The sequence below is a fragment of the Aricia agestis genome, chromosome 4, assembly GCF_905147365.1.
Source record: "Aricia agestis chromosome 4, ilAriAges1.1, whole genome shotgun sequence".
NCBI lineage: Eukaryota > Metazoa > Arthropoda > Insecta > Lepidoptera > Lycaenidae > Aricia > Aricia agestis.
The window spans coordinates 17,007,876-17,033,222 of NC_056409.1; the positions used below are offsets into that span (position 1 = coordinate 17,007,876).

General features: G+C 34.3%; 3 protein-coding genes across 3 annotated transcripts in view; 2 read left to right on the plus strand and 1 right to left on the minus strand.

Moving 5' to 3' along the window:
- Positions 1-5,629: 5,629 nt before the first annotated feature.
- LOC121726333 (beta-1,3-galactosyltransferase 2-like) lies at positions 5,630-7,402 on the plus strand. Its single transcript, XM_042113647.1, has 3 exons — positions 5,630-6,228; positions 6,306-6,453; positions 6,642-7,402. The coding sequence occupies exons 1-3, from the start codon at positions 6,051-6,053 to the stop codon at positions 7,396-7,398; spliced, it is 1,083 nt and encodes a 360-aa protein (XP_041969581.1). The 5' UTR covers positions 5,630-6,050; the 3' UTR covers positions 7,399-7,402.
- Positions 7,354-8,900, minus strand: LOC121726334. The gene is made up of 3 exons (XM_042113648.1): positions 8,584-8,900; positions 8,295-8,473; positions 7,354-8,173 (listed from the first exon to the last, which is right to left on the minus strand). The coding sequence occupies exons 1-3, from the start codon at positions 8,848-8,850 to the stop codon at positions 7,768-7,770; spliced, it is 852 nt and encodes a 283-aa protein (XP_041969582.1). The 5' UTR covers positions 8,851-8,900; the 3' UTR covers positions 7,354-7,767.
- A 2,681-nt stretch (positions 8,901-11,581) lies between these two features.
- LOC121725827 (claspin-like) overlaps positions 11,582-25,347 on the plus strand; it is a 37,623-nt gene continuing 23,857 nt past the window's right edge. The window contains exons 1-12 of the mRNA XM_042112938.1: positions 11,582-12,397; positions 13,213-13,359; positions 13,843-14,048; positions 14,159-14,991; positions 15,082-15,298; positions 15,396-15,955; positions 16,056-16,294; positions 16,999-17,581; positions 17,940-18,028; positions 22,550-22,749; positions 24,493-24,611; positions 25,016-25,137. Of these exons, the coding sequence (XP_041968872.1) occupies positions 11,756-12,397; positions 13,213-13,359; positions 13,843-14,048; positions 14,159-14,991; positions 15,082-15,298; positions 15,396-15,955; positions 16,056-16,294; positions 16,999-17,581; positions 17,940-18,028; positions 22,550-22,749; positions 24,493-24,611; positions 25,016-25,137 (3,957 nt within the window). The 5' untranslated portion in view covers positions 11,582-11,755. The remainder of the gene's footprint in view (positions 12,398-13,212; positions 13,360-13,842; positions 14,049-14,158; positions 14,992-15,081; positions 15,299-15,395; positions 15,956-16,055; positions 16,295-16,998; positions 17,582-17,939; positions 18,029-22,549; positions 22,750-24,492; positions 24,612-25,015; positions 25,138-25,347) is intronic.

A 25,347-nucleotide genomic window follows, 5' to 3' on the forward strand; every position in this document is an offset into this window, starting at 1 on the left:
GATCACTCCGTTCCGCTCCCGCGTTGTTTCTTTATTGTAGAGATGATTACTTTCGAAAGTCCTTTGGAATACCAAAAAAGTGGTCATATTCCGGGTTTCGTAAACGAGACGGCATCAATAAAAATCTATGTTTATTAATTATACTTAATATTATTTGTTATGTACCGTATTTATACGGTAGTCCTATAAAATATGTTGCTTATCAGTTATCAATTATCATTTAAGTAAATACCCTAAGTAATTAATACTTTCTGCAATAAAAGCGAACATGATAAAAATTGTTTACAGCTTCTGTTTCATAACTTTGAAGGCTGTTCATCGTCATCCAGTACATCAAAAATATATTCAAAAAAAAAACTTTATTGTCTCTAATTAAATACAAATTTAGATAGGAACACAAATATTATCATAGCACCAAGGTTTACAAATTAAAGTGCGCAACCCCTACACTAAAGGCCGTTATAAATAGTCAGTACTCAAGATGCATTTCGGTCTCAAGACGCGGTTCGGCTCTGTGATTGGTCCAAATTTTGTCAGCCAACCAATCACAGAGCCTGAACCGTGTCTTGAGACCGAGATGCATCTTGAGTACTAACTATTTATACCGCTGTCCGGCCTTAGAACACTTGTGTTGTAGGGGTTGACTAAAATTCACACACACACACATGGGCACATACAAAATAATATTATCATAGAGAAAATACAAATAGAATTCAATAATCGTACGTTTATAAATTGTTAACTAAGACGTGTCTTTGTGTGTGTGTGTTTGTCTGTGTGTGTGTGTGTGTGTGTGTGTGTCTGTGTGTATGTGTCTGTGTGTATGTGTCTGTGTGTCTGTGTGTGTGTGTGTGTGTGTGTGTGTGTGTGTGTGTGTGTGTGCGTCTCTCTCTCTCTCTCTCTCTCTCTCTCTCTCTGTCTGTGTGTGTGTGTGTCTGTCTGTGTGTGTGTGTGTGTGTGTGTGTGTGTGTGTGTGTGTGTGTGTGTGTGTGTGTGTGTGTGTGTGTGTGTGTGTGTGTGTGTGTGTGTGTTGGCCGCGCAGTTTCTGAACCCACCGCTAAAATAAAAAACGCTCTTATTATTTTTTTACTACTTTTACCTAATGTAAAAAAAAACCTACTAGGTCTCCATGACGCTTCGAGTGACTACAAAATTAGCACCTTCCCCTCCTCTACTAATTCGCAGTTAACTCGTGCTTGCTTGTCAGCGAGGCCCCTGCTCAGTTCGCCACCATCTTTTTAATCGTGTTTTGAGATTATATTGTGTTCCAGATTAGTCATAAATCACAAATTAGCACTTCGTTTTATTTTCATTACATTGTCTTAACTTATTTTTTTATTATTAGAAATTATAATATTACTGAATTTTATTTCTATGACAAACACACGCTTATTTAACTACTTAACATATAACATAACTATTGGTAAATAACGTGCTATTTTAACAGTGTTTCCCAAATAAACAATTTAGTAAATGCTATGATAAATTATTAAGTATAATTAGACATCGGATTATATGCATTTGCATACTTGCATATGCAAATGCATTTAATGGTACTTTTTAGGCGATAGTGCATATTTTAGCAATTTTTCGTTGTAGTTTTATGCCCTCGTAGTCTCCAAACTAGCTATCATGACTCACACTAAGGCCACAAAACAGAGGTACGATGGATCAAAACACTTAAAATATGTGGCTCCATCCCTACAAATTACAATACACACGATAGGTATAATATCTTTCTAGAAACATTTTTCTTTGTAGTTGGCAACATTAGTAAAAAAATTGAATTAAGTAGTTACCGATTTATTAAACTTCCATGGGCATTAAGATTGCAATCGGAAAATGTTGGTAGAAAATTATTATTGGTGCTGTATAAAAAATGAAAATCCTGGATTTGATGAAATTATAAAAATTCACGCTTTTATTAACGGCACCACCGGAAAGCTCCAAAAATAATAATAAATTTTAATAATAAGTGACTTATGATTGTGCATATTTTGTGCATATTTCGGCCATTTAATCGTGCATTCGTGCATACTTGCATGCATATTTCGGCACTTTGATCGTGCATAATACTATAATCCGATGTCTAATTATTATAATATTGTGATTTGTGTGTGAACTTTATTTACTTAAGAAGTTTTGTTTGACTGTGAGATTTAGGACATATTATGATATATCTTGCGAGATTTATCTAGTAAATCATCTCGCCTAACTCTTTTCCTTTTACCACGCGCTTTTTTTTAATTAAATATTTAAAATTAACTTTTAACTGTGGACACGCAATCTCTTAGACCATTATTACCCTGCTAGAATCTTATCTAACTCACTTCCCCGTAAGCTTTAATTGCGGCCCTCAGTATATTTTTCAGGTGGCAAAACGCCTTCTGGAGCAAAAAAATGTGACGTCAACTGCAAGTTTGCTTAGTAATTTCGTTTTGAACTTCGACCGCGGTCGTGTCCATGTTTCCCATAAAAATAATATACTGTAATTGATTGTGTTTTCAGTGGTACGTCGTAAATGTCTAATTGAGGATTTCACCAATCACACAACTTCGTTTTATAAAACTTAGTTCTCATTAAACGCGTTCCTACGGGAATGTAAATCTCGTTTTGTTTCAAATGGATTTTATAATCTTATTTTGATCAAGATTAATAAATCTAAGTTTATATGACGTCACGCGATGATTTTACATTGTTTTATCATTTTAGAGTCTAGAGTTACATTATTTTATCAACAAAAAAGAAAAAAACGATACATTAACTACTTAAACGCATAATTTTTTCCGTCTATGATTTTTGATTCGCCATGGCACACTGACAGGACTTTAACGGCTTTTATGTTTTTTAAGTTTAACCGTACAACATTGGACGTTTTGAAGATAAAACTCGGATTTGCTGTGAACGATATGTTAGTAAAATGCAATTTGATGCTATAAACGCGTTATACGTTTAGAACCGATTTAGTGTACACTAAACTGTGCGTTCTATTTCTTATCGCACCTAAATAAAATGACTTGAAATAACTTCTGCTCTTGTTTCTTAGGGTAACCCTTCGTTATAATACATTAAGGGGAATTTCACCAATCACACTTAAATTTCGTTTTATTAAACTAAGTTCTCATTGAACAATGAACGCGTTTATATAGCGACGTAAATCTCATTTTATTTCAAATAGATAATTTACATTCTTCTTTTAATCGCGATTAATGAATCTAAGTTTACGTTACGTCACGCGATGATTTTTATACGTTTTTATAATCTTGGAACCTTGTGACGTTGTTTTAGTAACAAAATAGCAAGAAACCATAAAATATAAGTTAACCAAACGCATCTGTGAAAATTGTCATCTTAACAATTTTTTCGTCAGTATTTTTCGATCTGTCATTAGACATAACACTACACTGACAGATCATACTTCGATCGTGGAAAATCGAGACACAATAGCCTTTCCATTGTTGTCGCGATCACCGGTGCTTTTATGGGGCTTGATGGGTTAAATGTGTTATATGAAGTTAAAACTCGAATATTGGGCGTTTAGAAGATAAAAATCGGATTTGCTGGGAACGCGAGTTTATGTTGGTGGAATGCAATTGAGTTTTAAAAACGTTTAGAACCGGTTTCAATTTCTTTCTTCAAAAAAAGCGCGTTCAATATCTTTGTTGATTAAATCGCACCTACTTGGAATCGTATAAAAAACGGAACATAGAACAAAAAAGTTTCTAGGGAACATAATACTCTAGTTTAAGAATAATTATATGTATTTATTTTAAGAAATGTCGCAAAAAGTAAAAAATTCAATGTGGTACTTTTATTTTAGTTTAAAAAGTTGTAATTTATGTTAAAATGTTTTACCAAGTTTCGGTTTCGTTTTCGGTTTCAGCCGAAACTGCGCGTAAGGCCGAAAGTTCGGTTTCGGTTTCGGTTTTGGCTGAAAAATCAGTTTCGGTCGGACACTAATTATTATTATTATGTGCTCGATTCATGTGCCATCAAAGGTTGCAAGCTTTAAATTATTACATATAACATAGTTACCTACTCTTAAGAGCTGGTACGTACATTGGGCGTTTTGAAGCGCGCGCTTTGCTAACGCGCGTTTCGAGAACCCCGGATGAAACGTACACATGCAAGCGCGCGTTACTGGCGCGCTTGCATATTGTGTACTTACCTACCGTGTGCCTACCGCAAAGAAAATTTTTACTCTAGCGAGTGGTGTACCGTGTATGCGCCTTCAATAGAATCCGCCCGCGCCGTACAATGTACTTCTTCTTCTTCTTATTTAAAAATAAATCCGTACAATGTAGGCGGCATCCGAGAAGACATCATAAAAATCGTAGTGGCAATGAACGTGTTAATATGGTAGGGTGTGCGCAACTACGCACACCCTACCATATTATGTAGGTTTTGAGACAACATTTAGGGTGTCAATATACAAATATTTACAGACTTACAGCTGGGTATCTCGAATTCCGAGGTGAACTTACTTCACTGATTGGACTTTATATAAAAATCCGACAACGCACTTGTGAGTTGTGGTGTGAGTTGTCCTCATTCATTGCTTCCCGGGTATATTGCTAATAGCAATTTGCTATTGGATGACATTCATCTACGCCTTAGTCTGCCTGATAAAAAAAAACAAACAAAAAAACCGGCCAAGTGCGAGTTGGATTCGCCCATGAAGGGTTCCGCAGCAGCAATAAGGTTTATTTTTATGAAATTAAAAGGTTTTTGATTTATTTTTATATCTCAGTTGATTTAATGAAAGTAAAAGGTTTACCATTTAAGACGTATAAAAAAAAACTACTTGTTAGATTTCGTTCAAATCAATGTTCGTTAGTAATTTTTATAGTAATGTACATCATATAATATTTTTTAGACTTATCATGCCCTTACTTTAGAAGTTAGAGGGGGGGGGGGCACATTTTACCACTTTGGAAGAGTCTCTCTCGCAAGTTATTCAGGTTGGAAAAAATTATATTAGAAACTTCAATATGACTTTTGAAGAACTATCCATAGATACCATACCCCACACGCATAGGTTAGATGAAATTTTTTTTTTGTTTTAGTCGTACTTATGAAGACCCCTATTTTTAATAATTTTTCCATGTTTGTATCAAAATCTTAAAATGGTACATCTTCTTACCAAGTTTCAATAGTATAGATCTTACGAATAATAAAAACTAAGGAAACGTAACTCCCATACTATTACCGTTTTAAAGGTTCCTTTCGAACTGTCATTTCACGTCAGTCTCATACCGCTCAAGGCCACCTAGAAATGTTGCAACTTGCAAATGTATCATTGAAATGTGTACCTAAGGCACACTTTTTTTTTCACATATATTTTGGAGCATGTTTTTTGACGGAGTTACTATTCCTTAGTTTTTATTTTTCGTAGCTCTTATAGTTTCGGAGAAGTGGCTGTGACGGACGGACAGACAGACAGACATCAGACGACGGTTCCGTTTTTTGCCATTTGGCTACGGAGCCCTAAAAATGACAGATTGTTACTTTTGTTGTTCTGTCACTGTCAAGTGTCAATTTTCTTTTCAAAACTCAATTACGATTTACGGTGCCTACTTTTTGTACAATGTATAGAAATTTCTTTAGTTATATTACTTATTTAATTTATTAATAAAAATAAGTTTCTACAAACGGCATTTACTAATAGTGTTGATTATCAGTTTTAAGTAACAATTAAAATGAATAATTCAGTAATCACTCTCATTTATAAAACGTCCAAGTTACAGTGGAATCTCGTGAACTTAACAAAATGATCTAGTTTTCACACAATATTGTGAAAAATGATTAAAAACAGAGCTACCATTGTGTGAGAAATTAGCGTAAGAAGACAAACTCGATCACTCTTATAACTTATGACAAGAAAACGAAGTGAAAGTAGATCTTATCTTAAAAATACTCTAAGACTACTACCAAAGGCTTAGATAAATTAATAAAAATATATATTGTAAATTGTAATAATGTGAACCTTAGATGAAATAAACAGTAGACTGTAGGTACGGATTAACTAGGACCACAAATTAAATACCAAAATGCCCAAAAAAACTTTAATGTGCTTATCAATTGCATTACTTACTCTAGTTGTATGGGTCTATTACAATGCATCCTTGGAGCACAATACAGCTAGCTTAGTACCAGTTAATAATAATATCAATACAAATTATTACATATTCAATACAATACTACAACCAAAAAATATAATATGCAGTGGTAAGTGCATCTTTTTTAAATATATAATAATTTTGTTTTGCTTAGAGAAAACTTTGAGAAAATCTTGTATGTTTCAGAGTCAACATTATTTATAATTTTAGTAACGTCATACATTGGGCATGTAGAACTGAGGAGTGCACATCGACAAACAATATCAGCAGATGATCTACAAAACTTTAACATAACAAGAGTATTTTTACTAGGCAGAATACCACAAAATGAAAAGTAATTATAAATTGTTCTATTTTAATGAATTCCTATTTTGTCTTAACTCAAAAAATATCTTTAGCCCTAAACACACCATAATTGAGGAAAATAACATTTGAAAATGTAAACTACAAAATATAGTAAATGCAACATTGATTAAAAACTATGCTATATAAATGTCTTAAAAGACTATTGAAACATTTCAGATACATAAGTCAAGAGGCTGTAATGGATGAAAGCAACACTTTTGATGACATACTACAAGGAGATTTTTATGAAAACTATAGGAACCTGACGCATAAACATCTCATGGGACTCAACTGGGCTGCAACTCACTGCAGTAAAACCCCTTTTATTTTGAAAGTTGATGATGATACTGTGTTTAACATAGACACAAGTTACAAATATATCTCTCAACTTCCGAGAACAGATAATCAGTTGCTCATCGGTTACATACTAAATAATACTAAACCGAGAAGAAGTAAGCAGAACAAGTGGTATGTAACTTATGAAGAATATTCGAGACAAACATACCCACCCTATTTATCAGGATGGTACTACATAATGCATACTTCTCTAGCAGCTAGAATATGCGCCGAAGCTAAACATCAAAATTACTTCTGGATAGATGACATATTAGTCACTGGAATCATCACTGAATCACTCAAAGTAAAATTGAAGCAGCTCCCAGAAAATTACTGGCTGGAATACTACGAGCTTCTGGAATGTTGCCTCAAGGATATGATAACAAAGTTTATAAAATGTGACTATACAGTAGGACCAAATGGTGGAAGAAACAACTTGATCAATGAGTTTAACAAAGCTTACAAATTATGTGACAAATGGCAAAATTGTACAACGAGACCAGCTGATTTAAACCTAAAAAAAGTATGCATATTAAACAGAGATAGAGCAATTTTCAGTGATGGAAAAGCAGCAGAAATAAATGGTGTAAAATTGTAACTAACATTTCTTATTAATAATAACTATTCTACTACCACATTGAGCAAGCTTAACACTAACATTCTTTATATAAAATATCTGATCTTAATCCTTCAAGCCCCATAAGACTGGTGATCGCGACAACAATAGAATACAATAGCATTTCCAAGAATCCATGTTCAAAGGACAGACACATGGACAGTCAAAAATTAAAAAAAGACAATCAGTGCAAATACATTAACTTGTACAAAGTCTATGACAAAGGAATTCTTAAAACAATTAACATTTGTATATTTGACTAATAAAAAAAATGCATAATAATAATAATTATGTATCATTTATGTTGATCAATTAGTTAATTTCATATAAAGTTGCATGAAGCTATTTTATTTAGGTCCATGAATTTGTCACAGAACTGCCATTAACAAAGCAATCTTTAAACCCTTTCATGACATAACTGGATTGAAACCATTTGGAATCATCAGTAGATTCAAATTCACAATTTTCAAAAGTCTTTTTGTCATTGATGATGCTCATTTGATCCAAAGCTTCACTGATATCACCAAATACATCAAAGTTATTACAACACGTAACTTTAACATTGCTTTTACTCTTAAAATCAATGTTGACAACTTTACACTTGTTAGGTACTCTATAACCACGTAAAAATATAAAATCGTCACTACATACTACTTCTTGGTTATTTAAAACTTTCTTTTTTATAAATATGTACATGTTAGTTGGTGCTATAGACTCAAAAAAGACTTTACCCAGTTCTTCCGATGTGGCCAACAACCTGAAAGAGTTTACATGTTAATTTGCTGTATAGAAAAAATAAAATAGACATATTTTAGTGGATGTTCAGTTTGTGTCATACATAGCAATAACAAATATGTATCACATGAATTCTATATTACCTAAACACATTTCTTTGAATTTTTTGATCATTTGCAATATGCTCCGATTGACACTGCGGTTTATGGCACACTTCAGGCAAAATGAGCCGGTACATTTCTTTGCAAGTAACTGGCGTAGCTCCAAGAGCTATGCATATCTCTTCAGGCAAATTGGCACCTTGAATTTCTTTCGATAAACCCTGAAAATTCAACTTTATTTCATACTTTTCGGTTTGAGCATGCCTGTAGTAAACTTATTATTCTAAATTTTATTCAGTAACTTTTTGACACATTCTTAAAATTTACTTACCTTAAGTATAAAATCTAAATTAGAAAGGGCTGTGGAAGCTACGTGAAAATGTCGTTCAGACTGTAAACTCTCCTTTATCTTACAGTCGGAGTCTTTCCTCTTATTTACAAGTTGTTTTAACCATTGATATGTGTATGGAATTTGCAACCTTTGATAAGCGATAAACTTTATCATTTCATTTACAATATGTCCACAGGATATTGTCGTCAGTTGGTCTCCTATATTTAAATCAACTTGAATTTGTTCCTTTAGTTCAGTATTATTCATTTTATATAAATGTATTAAAATAATGTAAGAAGTTTAAAAACCAAAATGTGCAAATTCTTCTTCTTAGGACCGCAAATTAAACACAACGGATATTTGCCAAGTGGCAGGTGACATTTGACAATATGAAATGTCATTGTTGACACTTTTTTTTTAAATTATTAATAAGTACAAAGATGAAAATAATTGTTATCCAATCAAGTTTTAAATAAGTTATATATAATCAGAGATATTTATTATAATTGAATGTGCAATTTCGAAAAGGGCACATGTCGCATTTTTTGCCTAATAGGTTTTTTTTCATAAATGTGGTGTAAATGCTTGCCTTCATCCATTATGATCGAAAAGAGCACATCTCTGTTATTCTTTCGACTAGCAATGTCATAGTCAGTACAGAAACAATTTCGAAAAGGTCACAACTCCCAGAGATGTGCCCTTTTCGAACTTATTGAATTAAAAATACGAACGTTGAAGCAAAATATATCTGTCTCTTTCGTTAGTAAGTATGGTGTAAATTGTAATGCAAGTAAATATTGCATCAGTCATTGTATTGATAGTGGATAATTAACACGGTCATTAGTGATATTATAAGCGCACACAATAAGTTCTTCTGATTCCGATAATGAAATTCCGAAAAAAAAAAAGAAAAGAGTAGTAAGAAATCAAGAGAACTATAAACATGTTGTAGAATGAAATCAGAATGAAATCAGAACTTCCAAAATTAAAGGTTTACCACATATTAACCACAAAGGGAGACGAGTACCAGGACGACAAACAGGAGCAAGTTGCCGGTAATATAGGTACCCACATAGTTTCATATTATTTGTATTAATTTAAAACGATAGCCTAGATTATTTTACGACGTTCGTAATGATTTTAATGATATTAATCAGTTTCATGTTTGTTTTGTTTTTTTTTTTATTGATTTAAGTTATTGTTGACCAATATTATTTCAGATGCCCCCAAAAATGTTGCCCCCCAACACGGAGAAATTTAACGTTGAAAAAGTCAATACGGAAGACATTATAGATTTCAAGAAATGGGCTCAGATAAATTTTAAAGCCAAACCTTTATCAGTGAGAAGTTACGGAAAAAATGTACCTAAAAGTCAAAAAGTTACTTTTCAAGTATCGACTTATTACGAGTTTGTTTTTGACCCAAGAAAACCTGGTGAAGTACTCGCAAAAAGCTATATAGATAGTGACATTTCTCAAGAAGTATATAATCTTTCAAAAGTAAAGGGTACTTGTAGTAACTTGCGTAACCAAACAAATTCAGCATATAGTGGTAAAGTACCTATAAACCATCTAAAGATTGCAGACATTTCAAAGGTGAAGCAATACATACCGGCTGAATTTATAGATTTTTATGAAGAAATCTTACATTGGCCTACAACTACTGAAAGAGAAGCTGCAGAAGAAGATTTCTAATAAAAGCGTGTTACGCATGTCTAATTTTAATAATATGTTTGATTTAAGATGCTTAAAATAAAAGATACACAAGTTTCTTATGATTTTTTTGTTTCATTTATTGTACCCAATTAGTCCTAATTTCGAAAAGGGCACATCTCACAATTATTAAATATCTAATAACAAATTTAAATCAATATTAAAATAAATCATTTGAATCATTTTTGAAAGCAAATTAATACCAAAATGTTACTCAATAACTACTTTTAGAATATAATACATGGTTTGGAAAATATTTAGTTTTTTTTAGTTCCTGAACATTCTAAGTTTACAGATATGTGCCCTTTTCGAAATTGCATATTCAATTATAACCGTTATTTTGCTGGTAGGCTAGCAGGGCCATTCACCATTCCCGTTCGACATGGATTCGGAAACTTTACCGTCCGGTCATTTGTCAAAATATTCGTGAACGCGAAGAAACACAATAGCGGACAGTAGGTCGGCCAAAATCTTCAATCTTCACACCTACCCCTTTCCGAAACCGAGTCGGAATTATGCATTTAGAATCAGGGGCCAGGGCCCGTCTCAATTACTATTGAGTGATAACGACTGATGAGTCACCAGTCGCTATCACTGGATAGTGAGAAGAAATTAATAGGGTCACCACTCACCAATCACATATTTTATAATTATTATTATGCCTTTGCTAAAAAGCTTGGCTGGGGCACTACCGTGCCCCCAGATTAATCTTTTCGCATCCTTCGCGTTGCCTTCTTTTTTCATAAAAAAAATGTTGGATTTAAAGCAAGGATAAAGTGGTAGTTTTGCCGGGTATGTGAAAGAGTGATGTTGTGTTTTTATATCATTTTTCTAAAATTGTGTTATCTGGGTTTTTAATGTGTAATATTGGTAGGATATTAACCATTAGATATTTGTTATCGTGCACAAGTGTAGGAAAGTGATGTAATAACCAGAAACGTGCTCTTTTGTGTTCCCTCCAAAACTCCATCGAAAGTTTCAGTAAAGCGTCTATTCACTTTACTGAATCGACCGACTTGACTTCTTGACTGTATTGACTTTATACTTACACTTTGACTAGACTTTAGACCTGACTGACCTGACGAATGACGATAATATAGAAAATTGTATTAAGGAATATTATTTTCCCGCCATAATATTATATACTCGACACTGGGCAATGGCCATGGTTATAGCCGAAGTGCCATTATGAGAAGAAAAAAAAAAAGGTTAAGTGACACTTGACATACTAATTTGACTTTGACAAATGACAATCAATGTTTTGCAATTTGGCGCGAAAAGTCGCTCACGAACGCACGAAAGTTACCGAATACTTAATTTCGTTTTATTTGTGATAAAATAATTATTCAATAATCTCCAAAATATCTTGTTCATTTCCTTAAATAGATACGAAAGTCTTAATTTATCAACATTTTCTATTCGACGAAAAATGTATGTTTAATTAATCTACAACAATAACAATGGAAGTGTCTCCTACTCCACTTTTGGACGACGAAAGCAACATTTCAAATGTGAATAGGCTAATTCTCGGAGAAACTTACTCCAGTGACGACGAGGATGTTGTCCGACGACGTACCCAGCGCAAAAGAAACGTAACAGATAGCGACAGTGATGTCGACAATGCAGATCCTAAAAAATCTCTACTTGTTACCAAAACAAGAATCAGAATGATGAGCGATAATGATAGTGATTCCCAAGAACCGAACAATACGACTGACAAGAAAGATTCTTCTAAAACGTCAAGAATCAGAAGTATTAGTAACAGCGATACTGATACACAAGGACGACATAATGCTTCTGAAAATAATTCTGAAGAAGAAGATGAAGATCCTACAAACAAGTCCTCCCTTAAAAATAAAACTAAATCTAGAATCACAAGTGTGAGCAATAGCGATAGTGATTCTCAAGAACAACCCACTACTACTTATAAGTCATCAAGAGTAGAGAATAGGAAAACGAAATTGTATGATAAGTTTAAAGCCCTTAGTTCTTCACAAGTGAAAAATACTGTGGAGGGCTCGGACTCAGAACACCGAACACAGATATCTGATGAAAGTGATGAGCGATTAGATGAAGAAGTGTCATGTCTTAAAATAAAAAAGGTATTGAACTCACATTATTATATAATTGTTTTTTTCACATATACATATACAAATATCCTAATAATATTATACATTTATAAGTATTAAATATATGTGGTTGTGATGATGAGAGTTAATGTTTGGATGTTTTAAACTCTGTAACATGGAAACTGTTTAAATGAATTGGTATGTTAGAAGTTCCAAGTTGAAAGACTGTTTGAATACCAAGCAGAATATTTATAAACAAATGTATTAAGGGGCTTATTTTGTATATAAAACTAATTCTTCAAGCCCCATATGAGCACCGGTGATCGCGACAACAATAGAATACAAAAGCATTTCCTGGAATCTGCGATCGAAGTATTAAGACTCTTATTTTTTTTGCTTTGATTTTATATTCCCTGCTTTTGGGTGGGTGAAGCCAGAATCAAAAGATTTTAACATTGTTAGTGGCGGCCGAAAAGGAAGATCTTCCGACCGAGCGAGATAGCATGCTTGGTCAGGCCGAAGCCCACTGACGTCATTTCAGACGTTGTATATATCTTGCCGTTCTACGAAACTTCGATAGCGCGATGCAGGAATGTTAGGCGAATTGTGGGTACCGCCACAAGATTATTAATATTTTCACCACCACCTTTTCTATTACATTATAATAGCCTACAGCAGGGATTCCCAATCTTTTTCAGCCTGCGGCTCAGTATTATTAAATTTTATAATATTTGTGGTTTCGGATAATGATGGAAGACGACTCCCAGCGCCCCTCTTGCCTTACCACGGGACACACTTTGGCAACCCCTGGCCTACGGATTTTACTTTAATTTGTTTTATATTTTCAGAAAATAATTAAAAAGAAGAATGCCCTTTCATCAATTTGTGATGCTGACACATCTGATGAAGATGTTGATAAAAAGTTGGACCTGATAAAGCACCAAAAGAAAATAAAGCCTAAAGCCTTAAAGTCAGCCATAGAAATACAACCTAAAGTAAGTACTGATAGTGACATATCTCTTGCTCAGGCCTTTGTTTGTCTATTCCTCTAGGTATATTAACTTTATGGTACCGCCACAATGTCCTTAAATATTTTTTTATGATATCTACGCTTGAAAGACAAAATTCAAGAGTGACCTTAGTCTAGGAGCAATGTACATAATTATTATAGCTATTTCTGAATTTTAAGATCATATTCAATTCAAACTTATAAAGCGTCTCCCAGACAGATGCGGCCTGCGGTGGCGGTCAGTTGGATGACTTGGCTGCGTGGCTGCGTGTGTCTGTGTCGTCCCTAGAACTCTCAGTCATCCAACTGACCGCCACCGCAACCGCCGGCCGCATCTGTCAGGGAGACGCTTAATTTGTCATAGGCTTATGTATACTAAAAAAACTTTTTATTTAAATTATAATCATGGAATTTTTATACAATGTAATAAAGAATATAATATGTGTGATAAACTGATAATCCCTTTTAGATGTCAGCAAAACAAGCTATGGAGAATATGCAAAAGATTAAAAGTGAATCAAACCGTATGCTAAGGGAAAAAGATGTTTCTCTGCCTTATCATAAACCAAGGGCTTTGTCGCTTCAAGATATCATGAAAAGAAAGAGACCTGCTCTTACATCTGATGGAAAAGTAATGCCCATTAAAATGAGTAATGAACAATTAGCTGAATATGTGTAAGTTAAACCTAAGTTCATTGTCAAAATAAGATTTCCCAAATAAATTTTACTGTATGCTATTATGCATGCAATATCTTGATAAGAAATTAAACATTTTGTACTTTCAGGAAATTACTTGAAGAAAGACAAAAAGAAATCATAGAACTATGTAAAAGTGACAGTGAAGAAGAAGCAGTTGTAGAAGATTCTCTAGACAAAACTAATAACACTCAAGAGGCTGAAAATATAGTCGATAATAATAAACAAGAACTGGACAAAACTTCTGATGATCTCTATGATACAGTTATTCAAGAATCCAACATTTCTAGTGCAAATCATGATGTTTCTGTGGAAAAGGTAGACGAAAAAACTCAAGAAGAGAATAAAATAAGTGACAAAACACATGATGAAGCTCAAAGTGAAGTAATACATGATGAGAAGCATGACTCAGAGTCAGAAATTGCTGGGAGAATTCAAGAGGATGGTAATAAAATCAAAGAATCTAGTGTTAATGCAGATCTGTCAGCTCTCAACTCGTCAAACCAGGACAATGAAGAAATTTCTTTGAAATATTTGGACAGTAGTACAGAGAATGTTGCTGAAGATTTACAATATAAAAGGCATGCTGAAAATAACTCTGTTGACCAAACATGTGATAAACCAGACACAAGTGATGAAGCTATTGCAAAAGTTATGAACAACTCTGAAGCTCTATGTCAAAATTCATCAAACTTGGACAGTCAAGCAATTTCATTACAATTTGATTCAGAAAACATTTTATCAGAAATTGAAAATAATAAAGAAAACAATGTTAATAAAGACAATATTATGGATGTTATTGATACGACTAACAATTATATAGAGGAAAAAGAGAAACACAAATATTTCTCAGATGATGATAATGATGACTTCAACATAGACGATATTGACACTATAATTGAAAATGCTGAAATAATAAAAGGTAAACTAAAAAGTTATAATTCTATTAAAATGACATAAAATTAACTTTGTTCTAAAGTAGGTACACACGTCATAATATGTTCTGTTTCAGATAATGTAAACCTGAACACTTCAAAACCAACTACAACAACAATGCCTACTATACCTATATTGAAACCTACATTAACAGGATCACCAGGAATGTTCATTAATTTAGAAAGTGATGACCAATCTACAGTTCTCACTGGTGTAGACTTGTTAAAAGAAAGGTTTACGTATTTTTCTAAACTTAAAACTGCTGAAGAGATGGAAAAAAATAGGCTTCAAAAGTAAGTTTAAATATGGTTTCTAATTACCACACGTATCCACTAATTCTGAAGTAACAATAATAACTATAAATCATTTTTTTTGTTTATTTAATTACAGGCATAAACCAGGACTGCAACATCTTAAATTGAAACACGAACTCGAAGAACAAATCGCCGCACAGAGGTCTCTGGAATGGGAAAAGCGCCTCGAGGAAGAGAAACAATTAAAATCTGAAATGACACTTGAGCCAGAGGATGACATCGAAAAGATAGAGGCTAAACTAAATGAAGAAGAAATAAAAGAGAGTTCGAGTAGCGAAGAGGAAGACTTAGTTGAAGATGATGTTGAAATGAAAGATGCTCCTAGGAAGAGCAATCCGATGATTGACGATGAAGCAGAAGAATCTAATGAAGAGGATGATAATGTTGCAGAGGTGCCGGATAATGATGATGAACAGGATGAAGATGCTAATGAAAATGATAGTAGTAATAGCTCCAGCGAAGAAAGCTCGTCTGAATCAGATGAAGAAACATCCAACAAACCAAAGAAAGGAAGAATCCTTAAAGCCTTTGAGGATTCTGATGATGAAGTAAGTAATGAAAAGCAGGCGGCACATGCAGAAGCTACTGAAAGTCACGAAGATACGCCGGCTATAAAAAATGGAAACGAGGTTCAAGGTAAAATTTTATTTCGGGTTACTGAAAAGAGTAAATTTTAAAATGATATAAACATAATTTTCGCATTCTTACAGAATAAATTTCTATTTATTTTTTGTAGATGAGGAAATACAACCTGCTCAATTAAACAGATCAATTTCTGACGATATCTTTGCAACCCAAGAATCTCTGGTTAAAAGTATAAGCAATACTCAAGATACTAAGACATCTTGTGACATACCATGTACTGCTGATTTGGGATCACAAACATTCTCAATATTGGATTCTACAGTTGCTTTGAATAAGAAGGATAAACAGCTCGCAGATGGAACAATTTCAGTAACGCAATCCATTGATGAGGTGAGTAATAAAAAAGACTGTTGTACTCTCAGAACAGGAAAATAAGGTTGTACTAAAATGAATAGGCATGATGACTATTTTTTTTTTCTTATCGGTAATTATTGAAAGATACTTAAAAAATAGAAACATCGCTGAAAGAATGACTCTGATAGCTTAAAAATTCACCAAGATATGACAATTCAAATATCTCATAAAAAAGACCTGCCCGAAACGCTCCATACAAAGTGCTACGAAAGTATGACGTCAGTCTTTCGTAGTTTGTACGCATCGGGAGACAACTTTGTTCGACAGGTATATTAAATATTGCGTTTATAAAAGTGGTTTCATAACAAAAGTTGCTTTTAATTGCATTAGTTATCGAATTGTATATAAATATTAAGAAATTTAATTGAAAAAAAATTCGACTTGAATATCCAACTTTGAAGGCGCATAACAAAAAAAATACAAATGCTATCAAGCTGTAATTTTTGGAACACTTATTTTTTACCGTGATTTCTTTATTTTATTAACAAAATTCGCTAATCTTTGACCTTGTCATCATCCCTATTCATCTTTTCTAATATAGTTTATTAGAAAGGGTGAATTAATTTTTGGCGTACTGATTAATAAACGAGTATTATTTAAAAAATAATTAATTTAAGTTACCTAAATTAATTGCGAAAGTTATTTACAAAGTAAACAACAGTTTCATTGTATTCTTATAGTCTACATTCGACAAATTCAATAAGAAAAGTACTGGAAGCTTGACTCAAGACTTACTATTGTCTCAACCCCTGAGCTCTCAATCTCAAGAAATTGGTGACGATATAGCCGCTCTATGTACTGGAAAGTTTTATGACAATCCATTCGTAACACAAACACAGGATTACCAAAATAATTTAGAAGAGCCTATGATCCTTGCTTCGGAGGCTAATAAAATTACTTCCCAGGATGCGTCAAGTACGACAGAAAATGACGAATTAAATAAAACAGAAGAAAAACAACAACCAAAAGATAATTTAACTGATGTATCAAATAAAAAAACATTAGAAAGTAATGAAAGAATAAATGGTGAGAGCGAAGAAAGTAAACCTGTTGAAGATGGCAACTTATTGAAATCCATTCTCGATGAACTAAATGAGCCAGAAGTAGAAACAACAAATAGGTTCTTTGGCGCGAAACAGGAAAGTCAAGTAAAGAAGAGGTTTATTATAGATTCAGATGATGAAGACGGTGAAGAAGCTAACAAAGAGAAAAAGAAGAAATTGAAGAAGAGAAAACCTGAGAAGCGGGCTCTTCAAATTTCAGGTACCCTTGCACCAATATGTATTCATAATAATATTTAAAATGCGAAAGTGTGATTTTCTGATTGTCTGACTGTTACATTTTCACGGTTATAACCGCTGGCGGCTGGACCGATTTAATGAAATTAGGCATGAAGTTACTTCATAACTGAATTAACATAATTACCTAACTGCCGCATTCAGAGTGGAACATTAATTACTTAAAAGTAATTATGTAATTCAAAATTTTGACATAGGCCTCATACATTATGTGTCAAACTCTTCATTAAATTGAAGCTTAATCATAATTAAATGTCTCTGAGTACGGCGGCAAATTAATAAAAAGTAATAATGTATGTAATAATAACTTACAGATGACGAAGATGATGAAGAAGGTGAAGAAGACGAAGAAGAGTCTGAAATCGAAGAAGATGTCGACAAGATTGTAGAATATGACTCTGAAGAAAATGAGGTAACTACTAAAATAAATTGCCTTGCTTTGACTTTAAATTATAAATTCCTAACTATTCTGATGTATCACTTTTAAGACCTTACTGTGATTGTAATAAGATAATGTACTCTGGGTTGTGTTGGTGACTATGTCGCAGCCAACTGGTTTAAATAGCCGTTCAATCAAACAGCTAGCCCTTTGACTGAACAATGCCATTCAATCACACGTCTTTAATTGAATATTTAAGTCGCTCAAAACGTTCAACACTACAGCTGATTCAAAAGCCGCCGTTTGATTGAATTAGTTCAGCGCTCAACAACGCAGCGCTAGGTGCGTTTTGTTTACAATATGGCGACAACTAACGTAAATACATATACAATAAGTAACTAATCTGCTTGTTGTCATTACGCTTATGTAAATAGGCATGATGACTATTTTTCTTATCGGTAATTGAAAGACACTTAAAAAATAGAAACACCGTTGAAAGAATGACTCTGATAGCTTAAAAATTCACCAAGATATGACAATTCAAATATCTCATAAAAAAGACCTGCCCGAAACGCTCCATACAAAGTGCTACGAAAGTATGACGTCAGTCTTTCGTAGTTTGTACGCATCGGGAAACAACTTTGTTCGACAGGTATATTAAATATTGCGTTTATGAAAATGGTTTCATAATAAAAGTTGCTTTTAATTGCATAAGTTATCGAATTATATACAAATATTAAGAAATTTAATTGAAAAAAAATCGACTTGAATATCCAACTTTGAAGGCGCATAACAAAAAAATACAAATGCTATCAAGCTGAATTTTTTTTTTAATGAAATAAGGGGGCAAACGAGCAAACGGGTCACCTGATAGAAAGCAACTTCCTTCGCCCATGGACACTCGCAGCATCAGAAGAGCTGCAAGTGCGTTGCCGACCTTTTAAGAGGGAATAGGGGAAGGTAGGGAAGGAAAGGGAATAGTTGAGTATGGAAGGGAATAGGGTAGGGGTTAGGGGATTGGGCCTCCGGTAAACTCACACACGTAGTGTTGAACGTTGCAGTCAACAAATCAGCTAAACGACGTATAGCCGTGTGATTGAATGGCGTTGCTCAGTCAAAGGGCCTAGCTGTTTGATTGAATGGTTTTATAACCAGTCGACTGCGACAATACAACGGATAACATTTATGATATTTACCCGTCCTTTAAGTTGGCTTTATTACGAAGCGCTGAAAAATCTTTCCCCGTCAAAAAGCTTGGTCCATTTAGAATGCCGTCTCCTCCTTGGTGGGATGCGGAGTGTACAGAGATCTGTAAAAAAAGAAAGGAGGCAGAACGAGCCTACTCATTATCAATGACTATGTCAAACTTTCTTACGTATAAAAATATTGCTGCTCAGGCTAAGAGACTTTTCTCTAAGAAAAAAAGACTTGGGTGGCAACTTTTTTGTGAAAGTTTATCCCCCCAATCTCACCCTTCTCTGGTGTGGCAAAAAATAAAAAGATATCGAGGGTCATTTTCTTGTGAGATCCGGGATTCTAATAGTGACCCTTCGTGTTGGATTGATTCCTTTGCAGAAAGGTTGGCTCCTCCTTCAGCCCCTCTACAGGAGGAATTAATGGTATATGAAAATTCTGGTACTGTCACTAGTGACCTAGATGCTCCATTTTCATGGGAGGAATTTCAGTTGGTATTGGAAGCCCTAAGGGACTCTGCCCCCGGTGTTGATGGGATACCGTACTCATTTATTGTTAAAAGCGGAACTACAACGCAAAAAATTCTTCTTGAGGCTCTCAATGTAATATTTCAGACAGGTATTCCTCCACAAGAGTGGAAGACTCAAGTTATTATCCCAATTCTGAAACCTGGTAAACCTGACGGTATCCCATCGTCATACCGTCCTATTGCCTTGTCCTGCACCCTTTCGAAAATTTTGGAGCATCTCATTAAAAATAGATTGGAATGGTTTGTGGAGGGTAAAAATATTCTTCCACATAATCAGTTTGGCTTTCGGAAAAACTTAAGTACTGCAGACTGTCTGGCAACTTTTGTGACCGATGTCCGTTTGGCATTTTCTAAAAATGAGGCAGTGGTGGGTGTCTTTTTAGACATACAGTCAGCTTATGATAATGTTCTCCTCCCCGTTCTTAGGCATAAATTACTCAGATTAGGTGTATCAAGAAAAATTGTTAATTATATTTGTAACTATCTATCGTCTAGGACTGTTAAGGTACAATATAAGAATATATCCGTCCCTCCAAGGTATGTTTGGAAAGGTCTTCCTCAAGGTTCTGTCCTTAGCCCACTTCTATACAATATCTATACCTGTGACCTTGAAAGCTCTGTAAGCTGCTTTTGTAATATTCTCCAGTATGCTGATGATTTGGCTCTATATATTATCTGTAAGGATATTATTCTAGGTTGTAATCGACTAAATTCTGCAGTGTCCTACTTAAGCGACTGGCTGGAGAATCATGGTCTCTCAATTTCCATAGAAAAAAGCTCTGTCGTTGTTTTCTCGAGAGCTAAGTATATCCCAGATATTTCTGTAGTTTACAGTAACCAAGTTTTTCCAGTTAAGGATTCTGTTAAATATTTAGGCCTTCATTTGGATTCGAAATTGTCTGGTACAAGTCATATTAATAATTGTTTAAAAAAGGCGGAAAGAAATTTAAATATCCTTCGATCATTATCAGGAGTTTGGTGGGGTTCTCACCCATACGTCCAAAGGTTAATGTACAATGCTTTAATTCGTAGCCACTTGGATTATGCGTCCTTTTTATTGGAGCCATGTAGCAAATCTAGTTTAAAAATGTGTGATAAACTGCAGGCAAAATGTTTACGGATAGTCATAGGTGCAATGAAGTCTTCCCCTATTAATGCGCTTCAAGTGGAATGTGCGGAGCCTCCTTTGTCCCTACGCCGACAATATTTGTCGGACAGGTTTATATTTAAGGTATACCAGTGGTCTCGTCACCCTCTTATTAATAAGCTGTTTTCTCTTTCACAATTTTCAACCAGCAGTTATTGGACACATAAGAATTTACCTTGTGTTGTGAAGAGCTATCAAAAGATAGTTTCTCTTCCATGTCCTGTGGCCCAATTTTCAATTAATCCGCTATTTGAAGCTTCTTTTTCCTCCCTTGTGTTTTCTCCCAATATTATTTTAAATTTACCCATAGTGAAAGGTTCCCCTGTTTCTAATAATCAATTTAATGCTGTAATAAGTGATAAATTTAAAGATTGGACGTTGATTTTTACGGACGCCTCCAAATTATCCGATACTTCTTGTGTAGGTAGTGCCGTTTGGATTCCAAAATTTAATGTTGTCCTTAATAATAAATTGCCTTCATTTTCTTCGGTTTTTAATGCAGAATCTCTAGCGATTTTTGAAGCGATTTCCTTTGTGGAATCGCACAATCTAAATAAGGCAATTATTTTGTCCGATTGTAAAAGTTCCCTGGAAGCGATTTTGTCAAACCCCTTTAGAAGTAAATTTAAATTCCCTTTAATTTTTAAAATTAGGCAGTTACTATTTAAATGCTATTGTAGCAAGATACAGGTTGTACTTGCTTGGATTCCTGGTCATAGCGGGATTATAGGAAATGAATGTGTGGATCTTTATGCCAAAGAAGCTGCAAAGTCTGGTGGTTTAAGTAATTTCAAAATTTTTTGTCAGGATCTTCTTCCTCTGGCCAAGTCGCATTTGACTCTGGAGTGGAATACCATTTGGACTGAGTCGAGTAGGGATAAAGGACGTTTTTACGCTGAAATTCAGGATTCAGTACCTAGTCGACCGTGGTTTTTTAAATATTTGAAAGCTAATAAGCCTGTTTGCTCTACTATCTGTCGGCTACGTCTGGGTCACTCGTGTAACCCGGTATTTCTAGCTAAAATAAGGGTGAGGGATAGCTCATTGTGTGAATGTGGCTTGGATGAAGGCTCTCCAGACCATATATTTTTTGCTTGCGAAAACAACCTTTCATTGTACGATTACCTTCCTCCTAATATTCCTCGTCCCACTAATCTTAAATCTATTTTATCGTTAGTATATTCTCCATTTATAGACATCTTATGCTCGTTCATTGCTCATAATCACATTAGGCTCTAGTTGTAATATGAATTCTCTTCCTTTTTTATTTAATATAAGTAGATTGTATTTATGTTTATGTACTCTGTGTATCTTTAAAGGCTAAGAAACAATATTTTGCTGTTGCTTATTTGCTTGTTCTGGTTTTTTCTGTTTCATTATTTTATCTTGTATTTGCATGGTCGCATGAAGTCATCACCCGTGCCCGCTGCATGGCAATCAGTTTACGTTATAAGTTATAACTGTTCACATTTTTCGCCTCAACTCTGACGCTGGCAACTCCTAAATGGGGAGGCTTACGCCAAAAGAAGAAGAAGAAGAAGAAGAAGACTGCGACAACCATACCAATAAAGATGTGAATAAAATAATTGTACAATGTTATGATATCTTAAAATAATGTTAAACAAGGATAAACGAATGCAACTAAAATATCTAGTAAGGTATATATGTGTAAACTTCTTTACAGATTGAAGTCCAAGCTAAGCCAGTGAAAAAGAAGCGAATTGGAGAATTCTTCGAAAACGAAGCGGAACTAACTTCGGAAGATGAGTGGGTGGGTTCGGGAGACGAGGATGAAGCTGACCTGGACCGGATGGAGAGAGAGGAGGGAGACAATGAAGTGTTTCACCAGGGTCAGCTGCAAAGGGAATTGGGAGAGATTCATATGTAAGTGCGTTTTTGACTACTACCCGAGGTTTTGAACAGGAGTTTCTGTATCTATAGGTTTAAAATTGCCTAGCGTGAGAATATCAACCAATTCACAATGCTGTTGAAAGTATAAACTCTTGCCAAAAAAAATCTGTAATCGGTCATAAGTTTCGCGTTATACAGCTTGTGCTACAAATTTAAAAATTAACAAGATGGCAGACCTATGTAGAATGGCTGGGTTATTGTCCATGTTAGTTGTGACTTGTGATATGTAGGCTGTACTTTAAAGTCAGCCTATGGACCACACTGTAGTCTGAAATAAAGATATTTGAATTTTGAATTTTTTTTTTTGAATATCACAAGTCACAACTAACATGGACTCGATAGACTAGGACCGATAATTTTTAAAACAAAAAAAAATACATTAGGATGAAACCCATTAGAAAAGGAGAATATTAAGTATAAAAAAACCGGCCAAGTGCGAGTTGGACTCGCCCATAAAGGGTTCCGCAGCAGCAATAAGGTTTATTTCTATGAAATTAAAAGGTTTTTGATTTATTTTTATATTTCAGTTGATTTAATGAAAGCTAATTAAGGTTAACCATTTATAACGTATAAAAAAAACTTGCTAGATCTCGTTCAAACCAATTTTCGTTAGTAGTTTTTATAGTAATGTACATCATATCTTTTTTTAGAATTATCATGCATACTTTAGAAATTAGAGGGGGGGTGGACACACATTTTACCACTTTGGAAGAGTCTCTCTCGCAAACTATTCAGGTTAGAAAAAATGATATAAGAAACCTCAATATGATTTTTGAAGACCTATCAATAGATACCCCACACGCATAGGTTAGATGAAAATTATTTTTTTTTTGTTTCAGTTGTACCTATGGGGACCCCTAAAATTTTTAATATTTTTTCCATTTGTGTATCAAAATCTTAATGCGGTTCACAGACTACATCTACTTACCAAGTTTCAATAGTATAGCTCTTATAGTTTCGGAGAAAAGTGGCTGTGACATACGGACGGACAGACAGACAGACAGACAGACAGATATGACGAATAAGGGTTCCGTTTTTGCCATTTGGCTACGGAACCCTAAAAATTAAGGGAAAAATAATTTACGGGCGATCCTATGATATTCTATTATAAAAAAAAACATCATTGGGGCGATCTGAGTTTGGGAAAAGTGTGGGGGGATGTTTTAAGAGAGAAAATTCTTATCAAATAAATTACAGTGTATTTGGTACATAAAAAGGAAAGTTTCCACCAAATTTCATGAAAAAAAAATTTTTTTTAAGATATTTAATAAAAAACCAAAAACATGGTTTTTTGAATTTTTCACATAAATTTTGAGGTTATGGAAAAAAAGTATAAATACAAAAGATTTAGATCTTTTTCTTACCTACAACTTTGCCATTTGACTTTTTTTATAGGAATATTAGTTTTGCCAGAAATCGAGATAAACCGTTTTTCTCCCATAAACCACACTTTTCCCAAACTCAGATCGCCCGTAAAATATTTGTCCCTTAATTTTTATAATATTCTCCTCCTTTTCTAATGGGTTTCATCCTACTGTAATTTTTTTTCACTTTTCATTATTTTTTAAGGTCTCGGGTCTAGTCTATAATGCGACTAAACATTGCGATGTTCGCCATATACCTATAACCTATAGGCTATATATCGATTCCTCTGAAAAGTTAAGTATGTAGCTTACTTTTCTAATATACATAGTTGTATATGTTTATTTTTTTAAGGCGAGAAGTTTTGGACCAAGACAAGAGAGAGGTGAGGTTATTGCAAGAGCTACTTTTTGAAGATGGCGATTTAGGAGATGGACATCGACAAAGAAAATTCCGATGGAAGAACGATGGAGGTAATAAAACGCTATATTTGTTACTAGATGACCTCCTCTTCTTCAACCCTTGCAACCTCTTTTTTTGGCATTAAACACTAGACTTCTGTCCTTCTGGTTAAACCACACTATTTATTAAAGTAAGCGGCACTTAAAATCCGTAGTGTAGTTTAAAAGCTTTACGGCGCGTTCAGACGTGCGCGTTTTCTGCTGTAGCGTTTGGGAAAACAGGAGAGCCGAATCCGCGCTCAGAAAACGCGCACGTCTGAACGCGCCCTTAAGCATACAAAGGGTCAGATAAAAAAGGTACTTTATTTTATACAACTTTTAGAAAAAGTTAATGTTAATATAACGTAAGGACTTATGGAGGAACAACCAATTATCCAATCAAAATAAAACCATTATAAAACTTTTTTTTATTGCAGATGCTGACGATGGCACTGGCATGGGTGACGTCGGCTTGGCGGACACGCAGGAGGAAGAATTCGAGTCTGAAGAACTTTGGAGGAAACAGAGACATGAACGGGAGCTGTTTTTAAAGAGCCTGGTAAGATAAACTTTGTGTCTTAGCTAAACATTGTTTTCCTTATATACTTATATAGGCGGCCAAGTGCGAGTCGGACTCGCGCACCAAGGATTCCGTACCATTATAGAGCAAAATTAGGCCATAAATGGTGTTTTTTGTATGGGAGGGGGCTCCCATACAAATTATTAATATACGCTACAACAAAGATTGTTTCATTTATGGCAGATGAAT

Excerpts from the sequence above, each read along its gene's own strand:
- LOC121726333 (XM_042113647.1), top strand. The coding sequence starts at position 6,051 with ATGCCCAAAAAAACTTTAATGTGCTTATCAATTGCATTACTTACTCTA. Across the intron at positions 6,229-6,305 it reads AAAAAATATAATATGCAGTG|AGTCAACATTATTTATAATT; the intron begins GTAAGTGCATCT and ends TGTATGTTTCAG. Across the intron at positions 6,454-6,641 it reads AGAATACCACAAAATGAAAA|ATACATAAGTCAAGAGGCTG; the intron begins GTAATTATAAAT and ends GAAACATTTCAG.
- LOC121726334 (XM_042113648.1), bottom strand. The coding sequence starts at position 8,850 with ATGAATAATACTGAACTAAAGGAACAAATTCAAGTTGATTTAAATATA. Across the intron at positions 8,474-8,583 it reads ATTTAGATTTTATACTTAAG|GGTTTATCGAAAGAAATTCA; the intron begins GTAAGTAAATTT and ends TTGAATTTTCAG. Across the intron at positions 8,174-8,294 it reads ATTCAAAGAAATGTGTTTAG|GTTGTTGGCCACATCGGAAG; the intron begins GTAATATAGAAT and ends AAACTCTTTCAG.